The sequence below is a fragment of the Sus scrofa genome, chromosome 1, assembly GCF_054392235.1.
Source record: "Sus scrofa isolate SSC_HxYL_T2T_F1_AM1 chromosome 1, Sscrofa_HxYL_maternal_Yorkshire_Landrace_v2.0, whole genome shotgun sequence".
Taxonomy (NCBI): Eukaryota; Metazoa; Chordata; class Mammalia; order Artiodactyla; family Suidae; genus Sus; species Sus scrofa.
The window spans coordinates 218544520-218568490 of NC_139383.1; the positions used below are offsets into that span (position 1 = coordinate 218544520).

A 23971-nucleotide genomic window follows, 5' to 3' on the forward strand; every position below is an offset into this window, starting at 1 on the left:
CCTTTCACTCTTTAGTAATTACCCGTTACAATCTTCACAAATTCAGCCTGGTTCTCACTGTCGATAAAACATATGCAAATACCAATAGATAAGCCCCTTTCACTTTTTTTTAGTGAGGTATTTTATTTTTAGTCAACATTTTTGCTAGTTAAAGTCAGGACAACAATGTTCAATGCATTTGTAAGCCCTTACAATTTTGTTCGTGTAAGTCATTGAACACTGGGAAAAGGGGAAATCCTTCTGTGGAACTAATAGTAAGTTTGCAATACATTCTTGGGTCCGTTTTAATATATCCATTCAACGAGTATTTCTTGAGCTTCTGTTGTGGTCTGGCACTGTGCTAGGTGAAGGGAACAGTTAGGGGGAAAAAAAATGTGTCTACCCTCAGGGAGCTTATATCCTAGTTGGGGAGTCAGACAGTGGAGCAATAAATAAAGCTGGATCAAAGTTTACAATAGAAAGTTGGCCTCTGTCCTGGACACTATGATATGAGAATGTTGTGAATGATACAGTCTTTGGTAGAAATGAATAAATGAAGAGAATAAGGAATCTGAAATTCAGGAGAGTTTATCATTGCTGAACCATTAAAAAGCCCTGTGTTGCATGGGAGACGAGGGAAGCCTTTGTGTAACACTGTGTGTGCTTATTGGCAATTCAGGTGGACCCACTTGACAAAGCAGCCCCCAGCATCACCCTCTTACATTCCCCATCGCAAGTGGGGCTCCTGAAAAATGGCTGTTACGGGATTTACATCACTTCCCACATGTTGAAGGCATCAGACCCTGACACCGATGACAATCAGATCATCTTTAAGATTTTACAACGCCCCAAACACGGACATCTGGAGAACACAACCACAGGTACCGCCTTCCTTAATCCTGGTAATTGCTCATTTTAAAGTACCCAGTGATGGCAATGCTAGAGAGTAATTTAATTAAGCGCAGGCCCATTTGGTAAACACTCCCCAGGGCTTACTGATAGACGCAGTTTATAAATCAAGACTGGTGCTAAAGAGAGTTTGAAGCCGAGTTTTCCTAAATTCATCCCGAGTGGGAGAAATAAATACTGATGCGCAACTGTTTATTGTTTACAACTTTTTCCCTCAACAGCCAGATTGTAATGTCTTCACAGGAACACAGATTGTCAGGAGCAAATTCACATTGGTGACTCACTGTTTTTCTATCATAAATTCTGAAGTCACAATTTTTGGTGTAATGTTTTCTCTGGATTGTATATTATTTCTGCTTTTTGAAGACAGTGATCACAATGTCACTAAACAGAATGGCACAGAATTAGAGATTTTATTACTGTATCTTCCCTCTATTTTTATATTTAAGGTATGGTATTTCTGAGGCAAAATAATTCTAAAGCCTAATTTAAGTTCATTGAATTTGAGTTTTATAATACTTACATTATATTAATTTCTTTAAAAATATACTTTTGCCCTTTTTAAAGATGAGGTTAAAATAGCCATAAAATTTTATCAGCTCGTGTTTTGTTTGATTACCCATGGAAATCAATTATTTCCTTTTTCTTGTAGGTGAATTTATCAATGAGGAATTTAGCCAAAAGGACTTGAACAGTAAGACCATTCTCTACGTGATAAATCCATCTTTGGAAGTAAATTCAGATACCATGGAATTCCAAATCATGGACCCCACAGGGAACTCTGCCACTCCTCAAATGTAAATTATTTTGTTTATTCAATAGTCCTGTATACAGTGTCCAGAATGTATCTGATGAGGAAAGTGAAATGTTATTTTTCAAACAGAATCTAAGAGGACAAATTGATAAACCATTTCACAAGCTCATAGAATTTATTTTGGAGAGGGAAACTCCTATTACTGCTTGGTAATGGGAAAGCCAGTAGCTTTACAGAATGTGAAAACAATACATAGTTAAGGGCCTATATAGGGCTGGGTCATTCATTTTATGCATGCAAATGCATACACTGTCACACACACAGAGATTTCTGCCTTGATAACTCACTGACATCCAGGACTGAGCTTGCAGGTTCATGTACAAATCATGCAGCAAGAGGTCACTCTAGGACCATGTTAGTAACCACAGTCTCCTAAAATAGCTGGAGTTGGAAACAATGAGAAAGTCTGGAAGCCTTAGCAAAATATCTTCACTTCCAAACAACCTCAAAAACCCAAGCGATTACTAGCAACTGCTTTTGTAAGTTAAGAAACTTACCATAAGGAAGGTGAGGAATAGTGTAAAAGAGGAAAATAGACTTGGGGAAGTATTAAGTGATACTTAGGAGTTAGAGCAACAAATCTTCAACATTAACAGTATTGACAGACTGTAGTGATTTCACTCACCAAGACCCTATTCTAGACTTTTTTTGACGGTGCACCTTGAATAATTTGCCAGCTATCAGTGGATCACTAAAAGATTCATCATTGTCCAGTTCTTTGTGTGCTGGTTTTTTTCTTTCTCTTTTAAGTTTGATACTCTTCCCAGTCACCTCAAAGAAAAGGTGTTCATTTATCCTAGTTTTAGTATTCACCCTATCCTAGACAAACTACATACCATGAGGACTTCTCCTTTATGGGGCTTTTATGACAGAATAAAAAGGACAAAGGAAGAAAAGAAAATTGAGAAATCTGCCTCTGCTTTCTTCCTTGCTTTTTCTTTCTGACCCTGAATTGTAGTCCCAATATCTGCCAGCAGAGGTCTCTGTAGTCATTGTTAGAAAAATGCATCCTTAACAAAACATGTTCCCAGGGTTCCACCTCTATTGCTTGTAGTACCTAGTTCCCCAGAGATTTATAACCACCATAGATTTTTCTTGAGTGGCTACTCTATGCCAGGCACAAGAGGCTGGGAAATAGATGTGAGCAAGGAAGACCTGTCCCCTGACATTAAAATACAATCATAACACTATAGAAGTATAATGGATGCCGACTTCCCATTAAAATGTTCTTGCCGAAGTTTTTCTGATTCCTTTGGATTAAAGTTTTTATAGAAAATATATTACCTACTTGCAATTTCAGATGAATGTCTTCCAATTCTCAAGGGAATGTTTTTTTTTTTTAAATCCTGCCCTAAAAATATTAATAAATTGATTTTACTTGCTTTTCAATAGTTCAACTAAAAGACATAAGAACATTGATCAGACTTGCTACTGATCTAATGCTGACTGCTAGTCTTCCACATGTGAATGCAACACAGATACCAGCGATTTTTTTCCCCTGAGATAGAACTAGATTGATATAGTTGGCCTACATACCCTTTTCATTCCTTGTCATTACCACGGACATTGCTTTTGAAGATGATTTATAACTTTAAATAACCCTCAAATTTATTGGAGAATCATAGAATTCATAACCTTACTTGAGGCTTTTAAAATAGGCTCCTGCTTGCATTAGATACCTATTTTCAGGTACCTGTGCTCAAGATGTTTCTCATTCAGCTTGTAAAGACTGAAAGCCAAAATATGCCTACCGATGTTTAATTCCAAAATAACATTGATTTGATTCTGACCTATATTGTTTTCTCTAGAGGGGGCTAGAAATTACTCAACTCTTATCTGTACAAGTTTTGAAGGGTATAGTTGTCCCTGACCACATTTGTAAGTAGATGTTTTTTGGAACAAGAAGCACTTTCTTTCCTAGAAGGAAACGGTGTTACCAGTAGTGGTCTGTCTTCACATACAACAACCAGCCAGACCCTAGTTCCACCTATAGTATAAACCACAGACATTTACAATATAGTTTTTTTTTTGTTTTATTTCATTGCTCTTCATTTAATCGGCACAGCCACCTAGAAGTTAAGTGCTACCGTAATCCAGAATTCGCAGCTGAGGAGACTGAGACAGGGAGATGGAAAGTGACTTTTCCAGGCTCATACAGCTCATTAGTGAAGGGTCTAGGATTTAGGCCCAGAAAGCATGGCTCTCAAGTGCATGGTTTTCCACACGGCACTAAGGGACCTCTCACCCACTTTTATTTATTTATTTAGTCTTTTTTAGGGCTGCACATGGGGCATATGGATGTTCCCAGTCTAGGGATCAAATTGGAATTGCAGATGCCAGCCTATGCCACAGCCACAGTCTCATCAGATCCGAGCCAGGTCTGCGACCTACACCACAGCTCACGGTGACATCGAATTGCTGACCCACTGAATGAGGCCAGGGATCAAACCTGCATCCTCATGGATACTAGTAGGGTTTGTTACCGCTGAGCCACAACAGGAACTCCAGTTCTTGCCCACTTTTAATGAGTGTGCTTAAAACAGCCTAAAGGGAACGGAGCAGCAGCAGCTCTAAAGACTGGAGCAGTTGCTCTCCAGGCTTTGGCCACCAAGGCAGCAAGATGGGAGAAGTGCTTACTCCTCAAGGACTTTAAACATAAATTACAGGTATCAATATTAGTGTGTACTCCACATTTAATGCACTGGGGATTATGGGATAGGTAATACACGGTAAAAGGTTTGAGCTCTGGCTCTGCCACTGACTTGGGTCAAGCCTTAGTTGCCTTAGTTATGTCATCAGTACAATGGGGATAATACCACAGTTTGTTTAGAGGAACAAATTAGGTAAAACATAGGAAAGCATCTTATGTATTTAAAGTCCTTAACAAATGTAACCTGTGGGGATGATTATTATTGTTCATTCATGTGGGGACAACAATAGGCTGAAGGAAGTATTCCACAGACATTTGGTGGCCAGCTCAAGCCCCTCTCTAACTAGAAATTGACTCTGGGCTGATTCCTGCTTATTGAGGAGTTCCCTAGTGGCCTAGTTGTTAAAGGATCTGGCATTGTCACTATTGTGGCCCAGGTCACTGCTGTAGTGCGGGTTCGATCCTTAGCCTGGGAACTTCTATATGCCTCAGGGGCAGCCAAAAATATGCTTATTGATCAATAAGATAAATGCTGTGGAACTTGATGTCCTTGTTTGCCTTTGATACATTTAATAGATTAATAGTTTGCATATTTGAAAGGGTAAAAGCTTCTGTAATAAATCTCAAGGGAGTGGTGGGTGCAATCAAAAAAGAGGCTCTTTAAAGAATAAGAAGGACCCATGTTCAGCAGGAATTGTCCCAGAATCTTGGTTGCTAGCACATTTTTGCTATGGCAGCATTTCTGTTGAACATAAGTCCCAAAGGGTCAATAGATAATCCGTTAGAAATGATGTTAGGAAATCTTGATGTAATGATGTATTGCTAGTTAGCTTGTATGCTGCTTAATGCTTCAGGTGCCAGAATCATGAGGATGCTTTTATGCACTGGGAATCTTTGAGAGAGAGAGAGATAGTTTGACTATAGAACCATGACCACCCAGCCTCAGAATAGCTTGTGGAACCAGTTTTTCATGGGATATATTTGGGAGACATTTTATTGTAAAGAGAAATTGTTATAACACTGAAATCCATGGAAATTTGCATAAAGATTTCCATTTGGCTAAGTGCCTAAATTTCAGGCACTGTGCTAGGTGTTTTTACATGTATTGTCTAATTTAGTCTCAAAACACAATCCTCTGAGAACAATAAGGAAATCAGGCTCAAAGCATTTAAGTAAGTGACCAGAAGTCACTAAGTGAATGAGTGGTGGAGCCCAAAATGCACCCTGACCTCCTGACCTCAACGTAAGCGCTCATCTTTTTTTTTTTTAAGTTTTATTGAGGTATATAGTTGATTTACAATGTTGTGACAATTTCTGCTATACAACCAAGTGATTCAGTTATACATATGCACACATCTATTCTTTTCCAGATTTTTTCCCCATATAGATTTTCACAGATTATGGAGTAGAGTTCCCTGTGCTATATAGCAGATTCCTGTTAACCATCCATTCCATATACAAGAGTGTTCATATGCCACTCCCAAATTCCCAGTCCATCCCTCCCCCTCACCGTTCCCTTTGCTAACCCTCAGTTTGTTTCCTAAGTCTGTGAGTCTGTTTCTAGTTTGTAAATAAATTCATTCATATCAATTAAAAAAAAAAGTTTTGCTGAAAGTAGAGTTGATTTACAATGTAATCATTTCTGCTGTGCAACAAAGTGACTCAGTTATACATATACACAAAACATTCTTTTTCAGTTTTTTCCCCACATAGATTATCGCAGAATGTTGAGTAGAGTTCCCTGTGCTATACAGCAGGGCCCTGTTGAGCACTCGTCTTATTGGCGTGACTCGCTCACATGCCCACGTCTGTCCTCAAGTCCAGTGTGAATCTCAAGATGGTCTGACCCAAACTCAGTTACAGAGGACCCACAGCATTCATCAAAAGCACCTTGCAGACCACAGAATGTAGCTGACTTCTAAGCAAGGCAGTTTCTTAACGGCCCTTCTATGCTGACCTCTTTCTTGTGCCCACTGAAGGAAAAGGTGAACTTCAAAAGAAAAGTTGACCCATCTAAAGCTGTTCATAACTCAGTGACTGCTTCTCCAGCTGCTGCATGATTCCAAGCTTTGCTTCTTCTCCTCCCTTTGGTGTCCCTTGTTCTAGCTGTTCTGTTATTCCCTTAGCCTTAAAAGAGAAGACTTAAAAGAATTTCTAGCAGGTGAACTTGGCAACGCTTTAGAAACTTTTATGAAACACATTGTAGGGGAAGAGGTTGAAACTATTGGTGAAGTCAAGCTTTCATGTTACCTGCAAGCCAGAATTTATAAAGTGTTTTTCTTCAGACCTGACCTAAGAAACCACAGAGGAGAGGAAGGGAAATCACCCTTATTAAGCACCCACTGTGTACAAGTGCTTTATACATAGTAACAAATTTTAATTTTCATCATTTGGCGTGATTATGATTCTCCTCATTTTAAAGATAATGGAAATGGAGGTCCGAGGAGACTGAGTAACTAACCATAATCTCGCAAGACAATAAATGGTTGCGAGATGTATCTGACTGCAAAGCACTTGCTTTGGGCCTTCACTATGCTGCTTCCTGGCTAAACACTCTCCTCATTATCATGAGAGAAAGACAGAAATGAAAACACAGGTGTCCATAGCATTAAGCTTTGGAGCTTACTCACATCCTCTTTGAATTGATGTCTTAGATTGAATACTTGGAAAAAATATTTTTTAACATTTTGATTTTCTAAAGTCATATGCTACTTGATTACAAGTGAGGACCTAGTTATAACAATAAATTAATCACAATTTTAGCTTCTATAAAACCTTTTAGTGAGAAGCTCCAAGTACTTGATGTGTATTCATTGAGGTTCATTTAACCCCTTCGAAGTACAGCTTCATTATTATTATGCTTGAGGAAGTGAGGAAATGGAGGCACAGAGCAGCAGTGCCTTTTACACACATTCTCGTTAACCTAGATTAATGTCCTAAATCCCCAAATAGAGTCTTAATCCCAAATGTCCCTTTCGGTTCTTTGTTGCTTCATATAAATGAACTGGTTAGCCATAAAACAAAATATCAGAAGGTATGTATTTTTTACTCTGCTTCAACACTATTGACTGTTTTGTCCAGACAATTCTTTGTTGTGGGGTAGGGGTAGAGGGTGAGTCGGGATCCTGTACATTGCTGGATGTTTAGCAGAACCCCTGGCCTCTACCCATTAAATGCCAGTGTCACCTGCCTCCCAGTTGTGACAATCAGAGTGTCTCTAGACGTAGCCAAATGTTGAGAAGCATACACATGCCTTAGAAAATAGTATATATATATATGTGTGTGTGTGTGTGTGTGTGTATATATATATGTATTAAGAAATCATGCTTTATGATAGAATGCTCTTCATCAATGCCATACACACACACACACACACACACACATTTTTTTTTTGGTCTTTTTGTCTTCTTAGGGCCACACCAGCAGCATATGGAGGTTTCCAGGCTGGGGTCCAATCAGAACTATAGCTGCTGCCTATGCCAGAGCTACAGCAATGTGGGATCTGAGCCATGTCTGTGACCTATGCCACAGATCACAGCAATGCTGGATCCTTAAACCACTGAGCAAGGCAAGGGATTGAACCCACATCCTCATGAATGCTAGTCAGATTTGCTAACCACTGAGCCATGACAAGAACTCTGGTGCCATCTTTCTTCTAGCTAATACAGTCCCTAAAAGCTAAAGAATCTAGGTTAAGTCAGGGCTATAAAGAAAAACAAAACAAAACAAACAAAAACCTGTATCATTGAGCTTTGTGTTTTGTTTTTTTCAAATTATGTGAAATATATTAATAGAGACTGGGAGAAAGACAGTTTCAGTAGTCAACTTTTCTTTGCTAACTATGGGCTAAGCAAGGTTCATTCGTTACTTTAACAAATATTTCTTGAACATTTACTGCATCCTAGTCACTCTACGAGGGACTAAGTAATACATCAGTGAACCCAAAACCCCTGTTCACAAGTCTCATCCCATTTACTTTCCTTTTTAAAAATTTATTTTATTTTTTAAAAATTATTTCCCCAATACAATTTTTTTGTACTGTACAGCATGGTAACCCAGTTACATATACATGTACACATTCTATTTTCTCTCATTATCATGCTCCATCATAAGTGATTAGATATAGTTCCCAGTGCTACATAGCAGGCTCTCATTACTAATCCATTCCAAAGGCAATAGTCTGCATCTATTAACCCCAAACTCCCAATCCACCCCACTCCCACCCCCTCCCCCTTGGCAACCACAAGTCTATTTTCCAAGTGAATGATTTTCTTTTCTGTGGAAAGGTTCATTTGTGTCCTATATTAGATTGTAGATATAAGTGATATCATATGGTATTTGTCTTTCTCTTTCTGACTTACTTCACTCAGGATGAGAGTCTCTAGTTCCATCCATGTTGCTGCAAATGGCATTATGTCGTTCCTTTTTATGGCTGAGTAGTATTCCATTGTGTATATATACCACATCTTCCGAATCCAATCATCTGTCATGGACATTTGGGTTGTTTCCATGTCTTGGCTATTGTGAATAGTTCTGCAATGAACATGCGGGTGCATGTGTCTCTTTTAAGTAGAGTTTTGTCCAGATAGATGCCCAAGAGTGGGATTGCTGGGACATATGGTAGTTCTATGTATAGTTTTCTAAGGTACCTCCATACCGTTCTCCATGGTGGTTGTACCAGTTTACGTTCCCACCAACAGTGCAGGAGGGTTCCCTTTTCTCCACACTCTCTCCAGCATTTGTTATTTGTGGGCTTATTAATAATGGCCATTCTGAGTGGTATGAGGTGGTATCTTGTGGTAGTTTTGATTTGCATTTCTCTAATAATCAGTGATATTGAGCGTTTTTTCATGTGCTTGTTGGCCATCTGTACATCTTCCTTGTAAAAATGTCTATTCAGTCTTTTGCCCATTTTTCCATTGGGTGGTTGGCTTTTTTGCTGTTGAGTTGTATAAGCTGCTTGTATATTCTAGAGATTAAGCCCCTGTCCCTTGCATCGTTTGAAACTATTTTCTCCCATTCTGTAAGTTGTTTTTTTGTGTTCTTTTGGGTTTCCTTTGCTGTGCAAAAGCTTTTCAGTTTGATGAGGTCCCATGGGTTTATTTTTGCTCTTATTTCTGTTGCTTTGGGAGACTGACCTGAGAAAATATTCATGATGTTGATGTCAGAGAGTGTTTTGCCTCTGTTCTCTTCTAGGAGTTTGATGGTGTCTTGTCTTATATTTACAACTTTCAGCCATTTTGAGTTTATTTTTGTGCATGGTGTGAGGGTGTGTTCTAGTTTCATTGATTCGCATGCAGGTGTCTAGGTTTCCCAGCAATACTTGCTGAAAAGTCTTTTTCCCGTTTTATGTTCTTGCCTCCTTTGTCAAAATTTAATTGACCATAGGTGTCAGGGTTTATTTCTGGGTTCTCTATTCTGTTCCATTGGTCTGTCTGTCTGTTTTGGTACCAGTACCACACTGTCTTGGTGACCGTGGCTTTGTAATATTGCCTGAAGTCTGGGAGAGTTATGTCTCCTGCTTGTTTTTTGGGTTTTTTTTTTTTTGTCTTTTTGCCATTTCTTGGGCTGCTCCCACGGCATATGGAGGTTCCCAGGCTAGGGGTCAAATTGGAGCTGTAGCTGCTGGCCTATGCCAGAGCCACAGCAACATAGGATCCAAGCCGTGTCTGTGACCTACACCACAGCTCACAGCAATGCCAGATCCTTAACCCACTGAGTGCGGCCAGGGATCGAACCCACAACCTCATGGTTCCTAGTCGGGTTCGTTAACCACTGAGTCATGATGGGAACTTCCTGCTTGGTTTTTGTTTCTCAGAACTTCTTTGGCAATTCTGGGTCTTTTGTGGTTCCTTATAAATTTTTGGATCATTTTTTCTAGTTCTGTGAAAAATGTCCAGGGTAATTTGATAGGGATTGCATTGAATCTGTAATTGTTTTGGGTAGTATGGCCATTTTACAACATTAATTTTTCCAACCCAGGAGCATTGAATATCTTTCCATTCCTTTATATCTTCTTTAATTTCCTTGATTAATGTTTTATAGTTCTCGGCATATAAGTCTTTTACCTCCTTGTTCAGGTTTATTCCAAGGTATTTGAATTTTTTAGGGTGCAATTATAAAAAGTATTGTATTTTTGTATTCCTTTTCTAATATTTCATTGTTAGTATACAGAAATGCAACTGATTTCTGAATGTTAATCTTATATCCTGCTACTTTGCTGAATTTGCGGATCAGTGCAAGTAGTTTTTGGGTTGATTCCTTAGGGTTTTCTATATATAGTATCATGTCATCTGCATACAGTGACAGTTTTCTCTTTTCTCTTCCTATTTGGATGCTTTTTATTTCTTTTGTTTGTCTGATGGCTGTGGCTAGGACTTCCAATACTATGTTGAATAACAGTGGTGATAACGGGGAATCCCTGTCTTACTCCAGATTTTAGTGGGAAGGCTTTTAATTTTTCTCCATTGAGTATTGTATTTGCTGTAGGTTTGTCATAAGTGGCTTTAATTATGTTAAGGAATGTTCCCTCTATACCCACTTTGGCAAGAGTTTTTATCATGAAGGGATGTTGGACTTTGTCATATGCTTTTTCTGAATCTGTTGAGGTGATCATGTGGTTTTTGATTTTTCTTTTGTTAATGTGGTGTATGACATTGATTGGCTTGCCTATGTTGAACCATCATTGTGAACCTGGGATGAATCCCACCTGGTCGTGGTGTATGATCTTTTTGATATATTGTTGGATTCAGTTAGCTAAAATTTTGTTGAGAATTTTTGCATCTATATTCATCAAAGATATTGGCCGATAGTTTTCTTTTTTGGTAGTATATTTATCTGATTTTGGAATTATGGTGATGTCTTTGGGAGTGTTCCTTCTTCTTCAACCTTTTGAAAAAGTTTAAGGAGGATGGGTATAAATTCCTCTTTGGATGTTTGGTAGAATTTGTCTGTGAAGCCATCTGGTCCTGGACTTTTATTTGTTGGGAGTGTTTTTATGACATATTCAATTTCATTTCTAGTGATTGGTCTGTTCAGTTGATCTATTTCTTCTTGATTCAGTTTTGGCAGGCTGTAAGTCTCTAGAAAGTTGTCCATTTCTTCTAGGTTGTCAAATTTGTTGGCATATAATTGTTTATAGTATTCTCATATGTTTTTTTTGTATTTCTGTAGTATCCGTTGTGATTTCTCCTTTTACATTTCTTATTTTATTTGGGTTTTTCTATCCTCTTCTTGGTGAGTCTGGCCATAGGTGTGTCAATTTTGTTTACCTTTTCAAAGAACCAGCTCTTGGTTTTATTGATTTTGTCTATTGTTTTTTGAATCTCTATTTTATTGATTTCCTCTTTGATCTTTATAATTTCCTTCCTTCTGCTGATTTTAGGGTTTTTTTGTTCTTTTTCTAATTCATTTAGGTGGTGGGTTAAGTTGTGGATTTGAGATTTTTCTTCTCTTTAGGAAGGCCTGTATTGCTATGAACTTCCCTCTGAGCACTGCTTTTGCAGTGTCCCATAGATTTTGAGTGGTTGTGTCTTCACTATCATTTGTCTCGAGGTATTTTTTTAATTTCCTTCTTGATTTCCTCATTGACCCATTGATTTTTTACTAGCCTGTCTTTTAGTCTCCATGTAGTAGGTTTTTTCTCATTTCTTTCCCTGAGGTTGATTTCTAGTTTCATGCCATTATAGTCAGAGAATATACTTGAAATAATTTCTATACTCTTAAATTTGTTGAGGTTAGCTTTGTGCCCTAATATGTGATCAATTCTTGAGAATGTTCCTTGTGCACTATAGAAGAATGTGTATTCTGATTTTTTTGGATGTAATGTCCTGAAAATGTCAATTAAGTCTAACTTTTCTATTGTTTCCTTTAGGATCTCTGTTGCTTTATTGGTTTTCTGTCTGAGGATCTGTCCATTGATGTGAGTGGGGTGTTAAAATCTCCTACTATGATTATATTCCCGTCAATTTCTCCTTTTATGTCTGTTAATACTTGTATGTATCTGGGTGCTCCTATATTAGGGGCATATATATTGGTGATTGTAATATCCTCTTCTTGAATGGATCCTTTAACCATTAAATAGTGACGTTCTTTGTCTTTCTTTATGGCCTTTGTTTTAAGGTCTATTTTGTCTGATATAAGTGTTGCTACTCCTGATTTCCTGTCTTGTCATGAAATATCTTTTCCCATCCCCTCACTTTCAATCTATATGTATCCTTTGCTCTAAGGTGAGTTTCTTGTAGGCAGCATATTGAAGGTTTTTGCTTTTTTATCCAATCCACCACTCTGTGTCTTTTGATTGGAGCATTCAGTCCATTGACATTTAAGGTGATTATTGATAGATATTTATTTATTGCCATTTTAAGCCTTGTTTTCCAGCTGACTCTATGTTTCTCTTTTCTTCTTTTCTTTTTTTGGTTGGATGGTTTCCATTTATTTCATACTTGAGTATTTTTCTTTTCAGTTTTTGTGAATGTAATGTTTGGCTTTGATTTGTGGTTGCCCTGTTTTTTAAGTATGTTAACACCTTCCTATATCTGCTTACTTTACCCTGATAGTCATAATAGGCTCAAACACATCATTAGGATAAAACAAAGAATCTATTTTTTCTTACTTCCCTTACCCACATTGAATGATTTTTATGTCTTTTTATTATTATTATTATTAATATCTTCATGTTTGGATTGGTATGCTAGCTTATTTAAGTGACTGCTTTCCAATTATGGTTTCCTCCATCCTAGTTCTTCCTTTTTTTTTTTTTTAATTTGAGAAACCCTTTCAGTATTTCTTTTAGAATGGATTTTATCTTGCTGTACTCTTTTAGCTTTAGTTTGTTGGAGAAATTCTTTATTTCCCCTTCTATTTTAAATGATATTCTTGCTGGATAGAGTATTCTAGGTTCATGTTTTTTCCTTTCAGCACTTTAAATGTATCTTTCCACTCCCTTCTGGCCTATAGTGTTTCTGTAGAGAAATCAGCTTATAGTCTTATGGGGTTTCCCTTATAATTAACACTTTGCCTTTGTCTTGCTGCCTATAGAATCCTTTCTTTATCTTTAACTTTTACCATTTTTATTATAATATTTCTTGGTGTGGGCCTGTTTGGGTTCAACTTGTTTGGGGCCTTCTGTGCTTCCTGTATCTTGAAATCAGTATCCTTTAGATCTGGAAAGTTTTCAGCCATAATTTCTTCAAATATATTTTCAATCCCCTTTATTTTTCTTCTCCTTCTGGAATTCCTATTATGTGTAGATTGGCCTGCTTTATATTATCTTATAGGTCTCTTATATTGCTTTCATGTTTTTTCATTTGGTTTTGTGTCTGCTGTCCTGTTTGAGTGATTTCCATTATTCTATCTTCCACGTCACTAATTCATTCCTCTGCATTATGCATTCTGGTCTTTATTGCCTTTAGCTTAGTTTGTTATCTCTGCAAATGAATTTTCTAGTTTATCTTGTCTCCTTCTTATATTTTCTAGCTCCTTTCTGAGGGAATCTGCATTACTGTTTATATTCTCTCTTAATTCCTTCAGTATTTGCACTATCTCCCTTTTGAACTCAATGTCTGTCAGACTGCGGAGGTCTGTTTCATTGTTGACTGCCTTAGGTAAAATCTCCTGTTGCTTTAACTAGGAATGGTTTCTGAGCTTCTTCATTGTGCTTGTGTCTTTCTTTTTCTGTGAATCTGGGGAAGCCAAATAATAGTTTGGCTCAGTCTGGGGTGGTCTGGCCAGGCTGGCTACATGAAGGCAGGGTGTGGGCGCTGGGAGTGCATGAAAGTGCCGGCGGATGGGATCCATGCAGGATGGGCATGGGTGCCGGGAGTGAGCAAGGGTGCTAGCAGGGCCGGATCCGTGTGGGCTGGGCATGGGTGCCAGGAGTGGGCAAGGGTGCTGCAGGGCCAGATCCACCTGGGTGGGGCACAGATGCCAGGAAGGGGTGCTCAGCTCTCTGCAATCCAGTTGGCAAGCATGCACACTGGGGCCCAAGGAGTTTTTTATGGCAGCCTGCTCCTCCTCCTGTCCCCTTCCCAACAGTGGTGCCTTGCCTCTCCTGTGGGTCCAGACCTTCTCCCAGGGTTCCCTCTGCTGTGGCTTTCCATTCCCCAGCCCTTAGTGTACCACTCCCTCTGCCAACAGCACACTGCTCCCTAGTCCCTTAAGCTGTCTCCATACCACCAACCCCAGCCCACTCCCCAGACTGACCTCCGGAGCCTAAGTCTCAGCTCCCAGCCCCCACCGAGTATCTCAGTCTGTGGTGTCTCTGCCAGTGGTTCAGATGGTCTGTGCGTCTCTCACTCTGCTTTTTGGATCTCAGACCTGCTGCTATGCTTTTCTCAGCTTCTTGGAGTTCCCTCCAACTCAGCTGATCTTTCCATTCTTTAGGTGGCTTCCCACGATGTAGGTTCCCTTTCTCCTTCACAACTCCCTCATGGGAGTGTTAGACCCATCCTGATTCCTTTTCTCTCTCTCTCTCTATTTTTTCTTTTATTCTACACAATTCTGTCAAGAATTTTTTGCCCTTTTTGGAGGTTTAAGTTCTTCTACCAGCATTCAGTTGCTGTTCTGTGCAAATCATTTTATGTGTAGATGTGTTTTTTGATGTGTTTGTGGGAGAGGATGAGCATGTCCGCTTATTCTTCCACCATCTTGCCAGCCACCCCCATTTACTTTCTACTACTCCATTCTCTGCCTTTCATTCATGGTAGTTGTTGAGAATCAACATTTGGTTTATCCACGACATAAAATTTTCTACTGTGATGAGTGCCCACAATCACTAAGTTTCTCAATTGGGGATGAATTTCCCCAGGAGGGACTTTTAGAAGTGCCTGGAAAGGGTTTTGCATGTTGTAACTGGAGGAGAGTGGTCTAGCTGCATCTGGTGGATCTCCTTAGCAGAGGCCAGGGATGCTGCTCAGCATCTTACAATACACAAGACAGCTTCCCACCACAAAGAAGGACCTGGTTCCAAGTGTCAATAATGTCAAGGCGAGAAACCCTGACTTTGGAGCTTAAGGAAGTCTCAGCTCCTGTTAAGTGACTTGAAATGATTGACATGTGGATTTCACAGAAAGTATGTCATTTCTGATTTTAGAATGAGTTTTACTTCATGAGAATAGAAGGGAGGGATCATTATAATATGAAGATTTGAACCAATCTGCATGACACTTTCCCATCCAAAGCTTTACACCTTTCTCTCAGGGGCTGTGGCATCTGGTTACCTGATAATACCCAGCATATAGCTGAGTGGCTTCTTGCAAAGAGAAAGCCTACAGGATGGAGCTGGGTGGCTTCTTGCAGAGAGAAGTCCTACAGGATGGACTCCATTCATACTTTCCTTGCAGGTGTTTGTGTAGAGTTTAAGCCATCTCAATCCAGTGTAGAAAGATCTTCTCAAATACGATGCTGCAAAAACAGAAAACACATTCAAAACACGCATTGCATGTATTCTATAGGGGACACACAAGTGCTTCACAATTTAAATATTTTTCTAGAAAATATATAGCCTATCTTAAACTTCATGGCTTTTCAGTACATCTTTATTATTTGTAGGAAGTCATGTTCAGAAAATAAAACAGAATGTTGGGTAATGACATCCTTAACCTCTAAGCACTATGCAGCATTCTAATGGTGCATCAGAGATAGGCATGCACTTTCCCAACCAAGACCCTTAATGCTCTGAAGCTGAACAGTACTCCACATGGACCCCTTATGGATCTAAATAGCAATCCAATCAATTTCACCTTAGGCCTCAAGGTCACCTGGACCTGCAGAGTGACACTGATGGATTTTTGCTGGTCATGGTTAGCATGAGCTATGAATGAATTCTTAGAAAATTGAACATTGAAATGTATTTGAACCTTGCTAAGACTTACCTGAAATCCATTCATGTTTATCTCTTTCACTCCTTCCCACTGCTCCCTTTTTCTTCTATCTTTCTTTTCCTCCAACCCCTCTTGCTGATTTTTTTTTCTTTCTCATCTAGCTGGGTCCTTTAGGAATTCTTTACAAGATGTTATTTCTGTTGGCATTTATAATATCCCAGTTGCTTGTTATCATGTGATTTTTTTAAGCAAAGTCATTTTTTCGTTATTTCTTGATCTGTCTCATGCCAGATTTGAAATCAATTGCATCAAAGATCCATAAGGGTCCCAATATCACTTAGTATCAGGATCTTGTTTTCATGTCAAAATCTGATGAAGCCCAGCATGCCAATAACAGTAAATTTTATATCTATTGATTGAATGAACGTGTATGTTCACATGGATTCCTGAAATTCCATATTCCCACACTCCACTGGACCCTGGTTGGTGGCAGTGCTGCTGAGTTTGTTTTGCTTGTGAACTTAAACTGAAGGATGTGACCATGACACGTGACTGGTGCAAGGGCATAAAGTGATTATTAGAGGATAAACTTACTTTGTAATATGAATGATCTCCAGGAAGGTCTGGAGAACCCTATGAGATTTGTGAACTCCATGCTCTCCATAGCAGCACCCAGAATTTCTGGTTCTGCAAGGAAAAAAAAATGTAAAAAGTAATTTAAAAGTCTAGAGGGAAGGCCTTGAATTCAATACACACTACTGTATGAAACAGATGATTAATGAGAACCTCCTATATAGCACAGGAAATCTACTCAATAGATTGTAATAACCTATGTGGGAAAAAATGGATATATGGATATGTATTACTGACTCACTTTACTGTACACCTGAAACTAATATAACAGTGTAAGTCAACTATATCCAATAAAATTAAATTTTTAAAAAAGAAGTTTGAGAATAAAGTAACCACTGAGGGTTTTGTAAATGTAGAATGAAAGGGAAACAAATAAAGCAAAAGCAACAGGAGTGTGTTAAATGATCAGAGAGGAGATGGCTCATGCCTTTTATATTAAGGTTACAGGAGATAAAAATATGTAAGAATAGGGAGTTCCTGTTGTGGCTCACCTGGTTGAGAACCCAGCTAGTATCCATGAGGATGCAGGTTCGATCCCTGGCCTCATTCAGTGGGTTAAGGATCCAGTGCTGCTGCAAGCTGCAGCATAGGTCACATATGCAACTTGGATCCCGTGTGGCTGTGGCTAGGCTGGCAGCTGCTGCTCTGATTCTACCCCTAGCAAGGGAACTTCCATGTGCCGCAGGTGCGGCCCTAAAAAGGCAGAAAAGGTAAGAAAATAGTTGAAATGTTCAGGTGAAACATTTCAAGTTTTCTCACCTCAAAAAGGGAACTACTTCATGGTGAAAATAAAATTGTAGTCCTCTGCTTGAATTCAGACAAGAGTTGTGAAGAACTTGAGTTGGGAAGAAGAATGGTAGAGAAGGAATAGAGCATTTGGTTTTAGATTTATGCTAGAATTCCATCTCTGCTCTTAGCCTTGTCTTAACTTTTTGTTTGGGGGCTAGTTATTCAATCTGTCCAAGCACAGTGTTCTTTTCTGAAAAAAAGTAAAAGGAAAAAAATTCTCTTTATGATGAGGATTAAAGAAGTCAGTTTCCATCAAATGTTGGGCTCATTAAATATAGCGTGAGAAAAAAAGGCCACAATCTCTTTATTCAGTTGTGCAGCTGCACCTAAGCTATATATTAGTATAGCCTTTTCTATGCAAAGAGGAAAGGACAGATAACAGTTATAAAACCCATGTACATTTTTTTTTTTTTGTATTTTTAGGGCTGCCCCTTGGCATGTCGAAATTCCCGGACTAGGGGTTGAATAGGAGCTGTAAACTCTGGCCTATGCCACAGCCATCGCAACAGCAGATCTGAGCTGTGCCTGTGACCTACACCAGAGTTCATGGCAACACTGGATCCTGAACCACTCAGTGAGGCCAGGAATTGAAACTGTCTCCTCATAAATCCTAGTCAGATTCCTTTCTGCTGAGCCATGATGGGAACTCCATGCACACATTTTAATTCCCAGGCACATCCTCAAAGATATATTGTTATTAAACTGAACCCAAGTTCAGGGAAGATCTGTGCCTGGAAATGATCTTTTTGTACTGATGAAGGCGGCCAAAAGATAGGAGAGGAAGTTTCCTATCAGTGCCCTTTTGAAAGATGAACATCTCCTTGAACTTAACACCTGCTCCTTTCTCTTCCATGAGTCCCTTTTCTGTCATTTGTAACTGTGGGACCTCTGATGGATTTCCAACTTTATTTCTGCATTCGTACAATGAAATTCTAATACTGCTCAGGATTGTTGAGTGCATCAGATGAACTAATGTTTGTGGAGTTCCCATCGTGGTGGCTCAATGGTTGATGAATCCGACTAGTATCCATGAGGACTTGGGTTCGATCCCTGGCCTTGCTCAGTGGATTAAAGATCTGGCGTTGCCGTGAGCTGTGGTGTAGGTCGCAGACGCGACTCAGATCTTGTGTTGCTGTGGCTCTGGTGTAGGCTGGCAGCTATAGCTCCGATTCCACCCCTAGCCTGGGAATCTCTGTGGGTGCGGCCCTAAAATGGCAAAAAGACAAAGGAAGGAAGGAAGGAGGGAGGGAGGGAAGGAAGGAGAGAGAAAGAAAGAATGTTAGTGAAAGTTCCTTGTGAACCAAAATGTACCAAACACGTGTAAGGAGCTTGTAGCATTGGTGTAGGTTGATGAACCACCCTTGCCTTTGTCCCTCAGCTTGGACCAGTGGCTCATCCTCCTCACAGCAGAGGATCATCAGGGACCTCCATTATGCATTTCTCATGGTTTTCTTTTTTCTTTTCCTTCTGTGTATAGTTTGGAACTGAAGTGGTCTCATGTTGAGTGGTCACGGACTGAATATGAGGTCTGTGAGAATGTGGGCGTGTTACCCTTGGAAATTACCAGAAGGGGATATTCCATGGACTCAGCCTTTGTGAGTGTAAAGGTAACAACTCTAACCTATCAGCTTTTAGGCCAAAACTTAAGTTGCCAGTGGGTGCCTTTGAAGATTTCCTTGGAAAAATTCAGAGTTAACAAAGGAAATTTCAAATGACAGGAATGTGATCCTGCTCTGGAGATTCTGAGTACAAAATCTCCTTGTTCCTCCATCTTTTATCTAGGCTTGTTAGCTTCTAGCTATGATACTTCTAACCCATTTTTAGTGTTTAAATCTGTTTTTTTCTTTTTTTTGCCTTTTAGAGCCGCATGTGTGGCATATGGATGTTCCCAGGCTAGGGGTTGAATTGGAGCTGCAGCTGCTGAACTGTGCCACAGCCACAGGAACACTAGATCCAAAGCTGTCTCTGCAGCCTACACCACAGCTCACGGCAATGCCAGATCCTTAATGCCCTGAGCAAGGCCAGGGATGGAACCTGCGTCTTCATGGGTAATAGTTGGGTTCATCACCACTGAGCCATGACAGGAACTCCCTGGTCTTTAACTCTTAAAGTTTGATTTCACAGAAAGATATATCCAACTTAGTGAACTTGAGCTAAACTCTGCTATTGGAAAGCTGCATGCAAATTTCAGTCCTTAAATGGTTTTCTCTTAGTATGTACCAGGTTTATTTCCTGCAGTCTCAATGGATGAGAAAAATCAGGGAACATACCTATCTAAGAGTCACCCAAGTCATTCAAAATCAAGAGACCATATATTAATAAAGGCAATTTCCAGTGATCACTTTGGGACTAAATATCTTGCTATTTCTTTCCATTATAATGGACCATGGAGCATAGCCTGTGGCTTCTAGAATTGAAGGATTTTTAGGAGTCACTATAAAATTGTACTTTAAGAGAATGAGAGCATGAAAAGTCGCTGTACGCTAATGCTGGAGAGTGAGCCTTAAAGACACCTCTCCCCAGTCTAATGAAAAAAAGCACTGATGGGAAAAAGCTTATGGAAAAGAAATGGTGTCTCAGTTAAGTCTCAATTACAAAAATAAATTCAAATCACCTTCAGAATCTTGTGCACATAAATTCTACCACATCCAGACTAGGGATTTATCTTTCCTGGGGGCACAGGCTCTTTTTCCTGGATCTGTGAGGGCTTTGTTGCTTTTAAAGCATCAGATAACTTGGTAACCCCTATAATTTCCCAGCAGATTGCTTATGGGAAAAGAAAGAATCTGCCTGGATGGATTTCTAATCATCTTCTGATCCTCACAGAAAACACCACATGCTCTAGCCTGAAGTTTTGGGCCACAGAACCATTCACCTTGCCAGGTAGAAAGGACAGACGTGGTATGACAGGGGTCCTTTTGTCTGCTTAAGCTGAGGGCCCACAGTAAAGCTGCCAAGTGGGTGTGCAAGCCTTCCTCAATCAGCCCAAGTCCTTCAGGGACCTCTCTGCCTGCAGCATAGCCTGCCTGTCACCTTAGACTGGAGCTCGTTGGCTACTCAGCTGGGAAGGAGGAGAAGAAAACACTTTGACCCCATGCTGTTTGCCCTGCTTGGAATCATGCACCTTCACTGGTCCAACTTCAGCTGCCACCTTGCCTCAGATGGTTTCTTTTCCCACGGAGGTTTCTGTAAACTCAGTGGTGGTAAATACTAGGTAATTGCACATGCAGGAACCATATGGGGAAATGTCACTCCCGGCATATGGTGAGGGCAGGTGTGCGATGGGCTGCCTTTCTACAGTGGAAAGTTGTCTGGGGGGAGCCTTGGCATCGTGAGCAAGGGGCAAATGGGAGCTTAGGAGGCAGTACCCTTCTTGAGCAGGATGTTTCTACTGCAGACTCCTGGCAGATGTTAGGGCCTTTGATTAGAAATGGAGATAATGTCTAAGGTCATAGAAATAGGAATTTGTAAGTTTTTAATTGTGTGTTCACTTCATGACTTTGTAAGAAAGTGAAGAAATAGAATAACCCAGTTTCCCCAAACATCTCATTCCATGGCCTCTTTTTCAGACCAGCCAAGGATACTACTCTTCACTCTTCACACATATTTAGGCCCCTTTGGGAGAGGTTAAGGGCATGACTTTAGACTTTAGAGCCCTTAAATCATGGGGGCTAAGGTGTGGCTGGAGGTGGGGAACAGGGGATCAGTCAATAGTCTCAGTAGACTAGAACGATTGTTTTTTTTTAACAACTTACTTGAAGGAGTTTTTTTTTTTTTCCTTCTTTTTCTGACACACCCACAGCATTTGGAAGTTTCTTGGCTAGGGATTGAAACTGAGCCATATATGTGACCTACACCACAGCTGCTGCAACAGAGGGTCCTTAACCCACTGCACAACAGTGGGAACTCCTTGAAGGAGATTCCAAAGCCCTGGGTTCTGGGTGTGGGTGCCCTTTGAGTGGCTGTTCCCCGGGTCTGTCATCCTCCAGAGGAATGGTTTCACCCATCCAGACAGGAGAATGGATCAGACTTCTGTTAGTTCATTTGGTCTAAAGGCTTTCAGTGCCCTGAGCTCGCAGGATACCTCCAAGCTGGCTGACAGATTAGCACCCCCTCGTTGGAAATATCTGCCTTTCCGTCTCTTCACTGCCCTCTTCCCTTTCTTCCAAGGCACTATCTTATTTTACTTTTCAAATCAGGATATTTTTATTTATTTGGATCCACCTAAAATAATCATATAAAAGTTACCTTGTTTGCAATTATTTAAATTGAGATGAACACTTTTAGATATCAACTTTAAAATGTGTGAAGTGTTACATAATTTTTCAAAATGACATTACTGTGACTGAAAAAGTTTGAAGGTCTTTGATTTAGTGATAGCTCCCTGAGAGACTAGTGGCTGTTAAAGGCTTGCTTATTTATGATTGTTAATAAGTAGGATAAATAGCAGATCCTTTGTACTATTAGCAAAGCACTATTTTAGGACCAGATTGGGGTAGAGGGAAGGCAATGAAATAAAATGGTATTTGTAAAAAAAAAAGAAAAATAACATCTAAAATTCATGTTACTTTCTCTGATAACTGACTCATTTATAAAGAAGCATAACAATAAAAATAAAAAGGTTGCTTTTACTTTGACTGATATCAGTCTAGGAAAAAAGTTAGTTTTTAAGGAAGATGGATCAGAAATTATTTTAATAAAAAAATTTTATGTTCAAAACAGATTTAAGAGCATGAGTTTATTATGAGATTAGACTAGATGTTTATTACAGAATATTTATTTTTATTTAAAAAAATGACATTTTTTTTTCCCCTCTTAAGGTCAACCAAGTGTCAGCTACAGTTGGAAAGGATTTCACCATGACTCCGTCTAAACTGATTCAATTTGACCCAGGTACATGTTTTGCGTCTATACTTTGTTTCATGTTTTTGTAAGAAAGTCAGGAGATAGTGGAAAAGACAGGATTTTATGCAACTTCAGCCAACTAGAAACTCCTCAGGGAACAGTATTGCTCCATTCCAAGAGAGATCAGTTTGGATTTGAGGTTCTGCCCCTCATATTTGATTTTATTACCAGTGAGATTTATTTAAAATAAGAAGAAAAATCATAACAAATAAAATATATAAAATATTAAAGCAAACATCCAAAAATCCAGGAAAAAAAAAGTCTTTAAAAAATTATTAAGGTCAGATACAAAGCTGAAATAATAGAATTTCCTCACACTTTGTTGGAAATTTTCAGAATGTTATAGTCATATGGATTTCTAAAGGACATTTCTGGATTATCTCTTGGAATAGGTTGATACAAGCAAATTCTAGGGGAAATTATTATTTAATTAGATAGCACCTATTTTGTTTTAAGCCTTTGGAAAATTTTTACTAAGTGCAAAAGGGAACACAGAAGCAAGGGGCCTGCTCGCATGGAAGTTCTACCCTGTGGGTAATACAGACATGCAAACAACTCACTGATAGAGTACATTGGAAATCCCAAGGCTGCGCCATTATTCTGGGTAAGGAAAATCCTGGAAGACTTCCTAGAGGAGATGGTATTCTAAGCAGGCAGCAGAAGAAGGGGACTTGGACTGAAGGACAGGTGTACTTTTCCTAATAGTACCTAAAGCACCAAGATGGGAAACATGCCCTCTTTCCCTAGTTTCTGTGGATGGGGCAGATGGCTCTCCCTTATGGCATTGCAAGGTTCTCTCTTTCCCGCTGTTGCGGGATGGACCTCAATCAGCTACTTGGAGGCAAATGCAAAAGGCTTTGAGAAGCAGCCAGGGCTTGTGGCTTTGAGCTCTCCTGCAGAGGAGGTGTTCTCTACTCTGAGAACATCACCACCACGTCAAAATTTTGCTGTTGTCTGCACTAGCACATGATGTTTTGGGCAAAGGCAAAACAAAATGGCCTAAATACCATCCCCACTGCAAAGTTGACAACCTTCATATTAAATGTGGGAGAGAAATGCCTTTCTGCAGTTCACCACAAGTTGTGTGAAGTTTGATGACCGTATTAGTTTCTTGGGGCTGCCCTAACAAAGTATCACAGACTGGGTAGCTGAAAACAGAAATTTCTTTTCTCCAGTTCTGGAGGCTAGAAGTTCAAGATCAAGTGTCTGTGGGGTTGATTCCTCCTGAGGGCTATGTGAAGGAATCTGTTGCAGACCTCTCATCCATGCTCCGCTGCTTTGCTGAAATCTCTGGCCTTCCTGGGCTTCTGCTGCACCACTGAATCACTGCTTCATCCCCATCTGTGTCCAACTTTCCCTTTTTTATAAAGACACTAGTCAGAAAAGCCTTGGGGCCCACTTTGCTCTAGTGTGACTTCATCTTAATTCCACATGTAATGACCTTATTTCCAAATAAGCTCACATTCTGAG

The 23971-nt window shown here is 39.6% G+C and overlaps 1 protein-coding gene across 25 annotated transcripts in view; it reads left to right on the forward strand.

Moving 5' to 3' along the window:
- Positions 1 to 23971, forward strand: part of FREM1 (FRAS1 related extracellular matrix 1) — a 185180-nt gene that overhangs the window by 138035 nt on the left and 23174 nt on the right. For 19 of the 25 annotated variants that reach the window (XR_014821338.1, XR_014821316.1, XR_014821317.1 and 16 more), the window contains 4 exons: positions 659 to 860; positions 1541 to 1685; positions 19074 to 19203; positions 22417 to 22489. Coding sequence is in view for 14 of the 25 variants with exons in the window: in XM_084985029.1 (XP_084841155.1) it covers positions 659 to 860; positions 1541 to 1685; positions 19074 to 19203; positions 22417 to 22489 (550 nt within the window). In the remaining 11 variants the exon portion in view is untranslated. Of the gene's footprint in view, positions 1 to 658; positions 861 to 1540; positions 1708 to 19073; positions 19204 to 22416; positions 22490 to 23971 lie in introns of those variants that run through there. The other 6 variants (XR_014821313.1, XM_021063573.2, XM_084985022.1 and 3 more) reach the window with 3 other exon arrangements.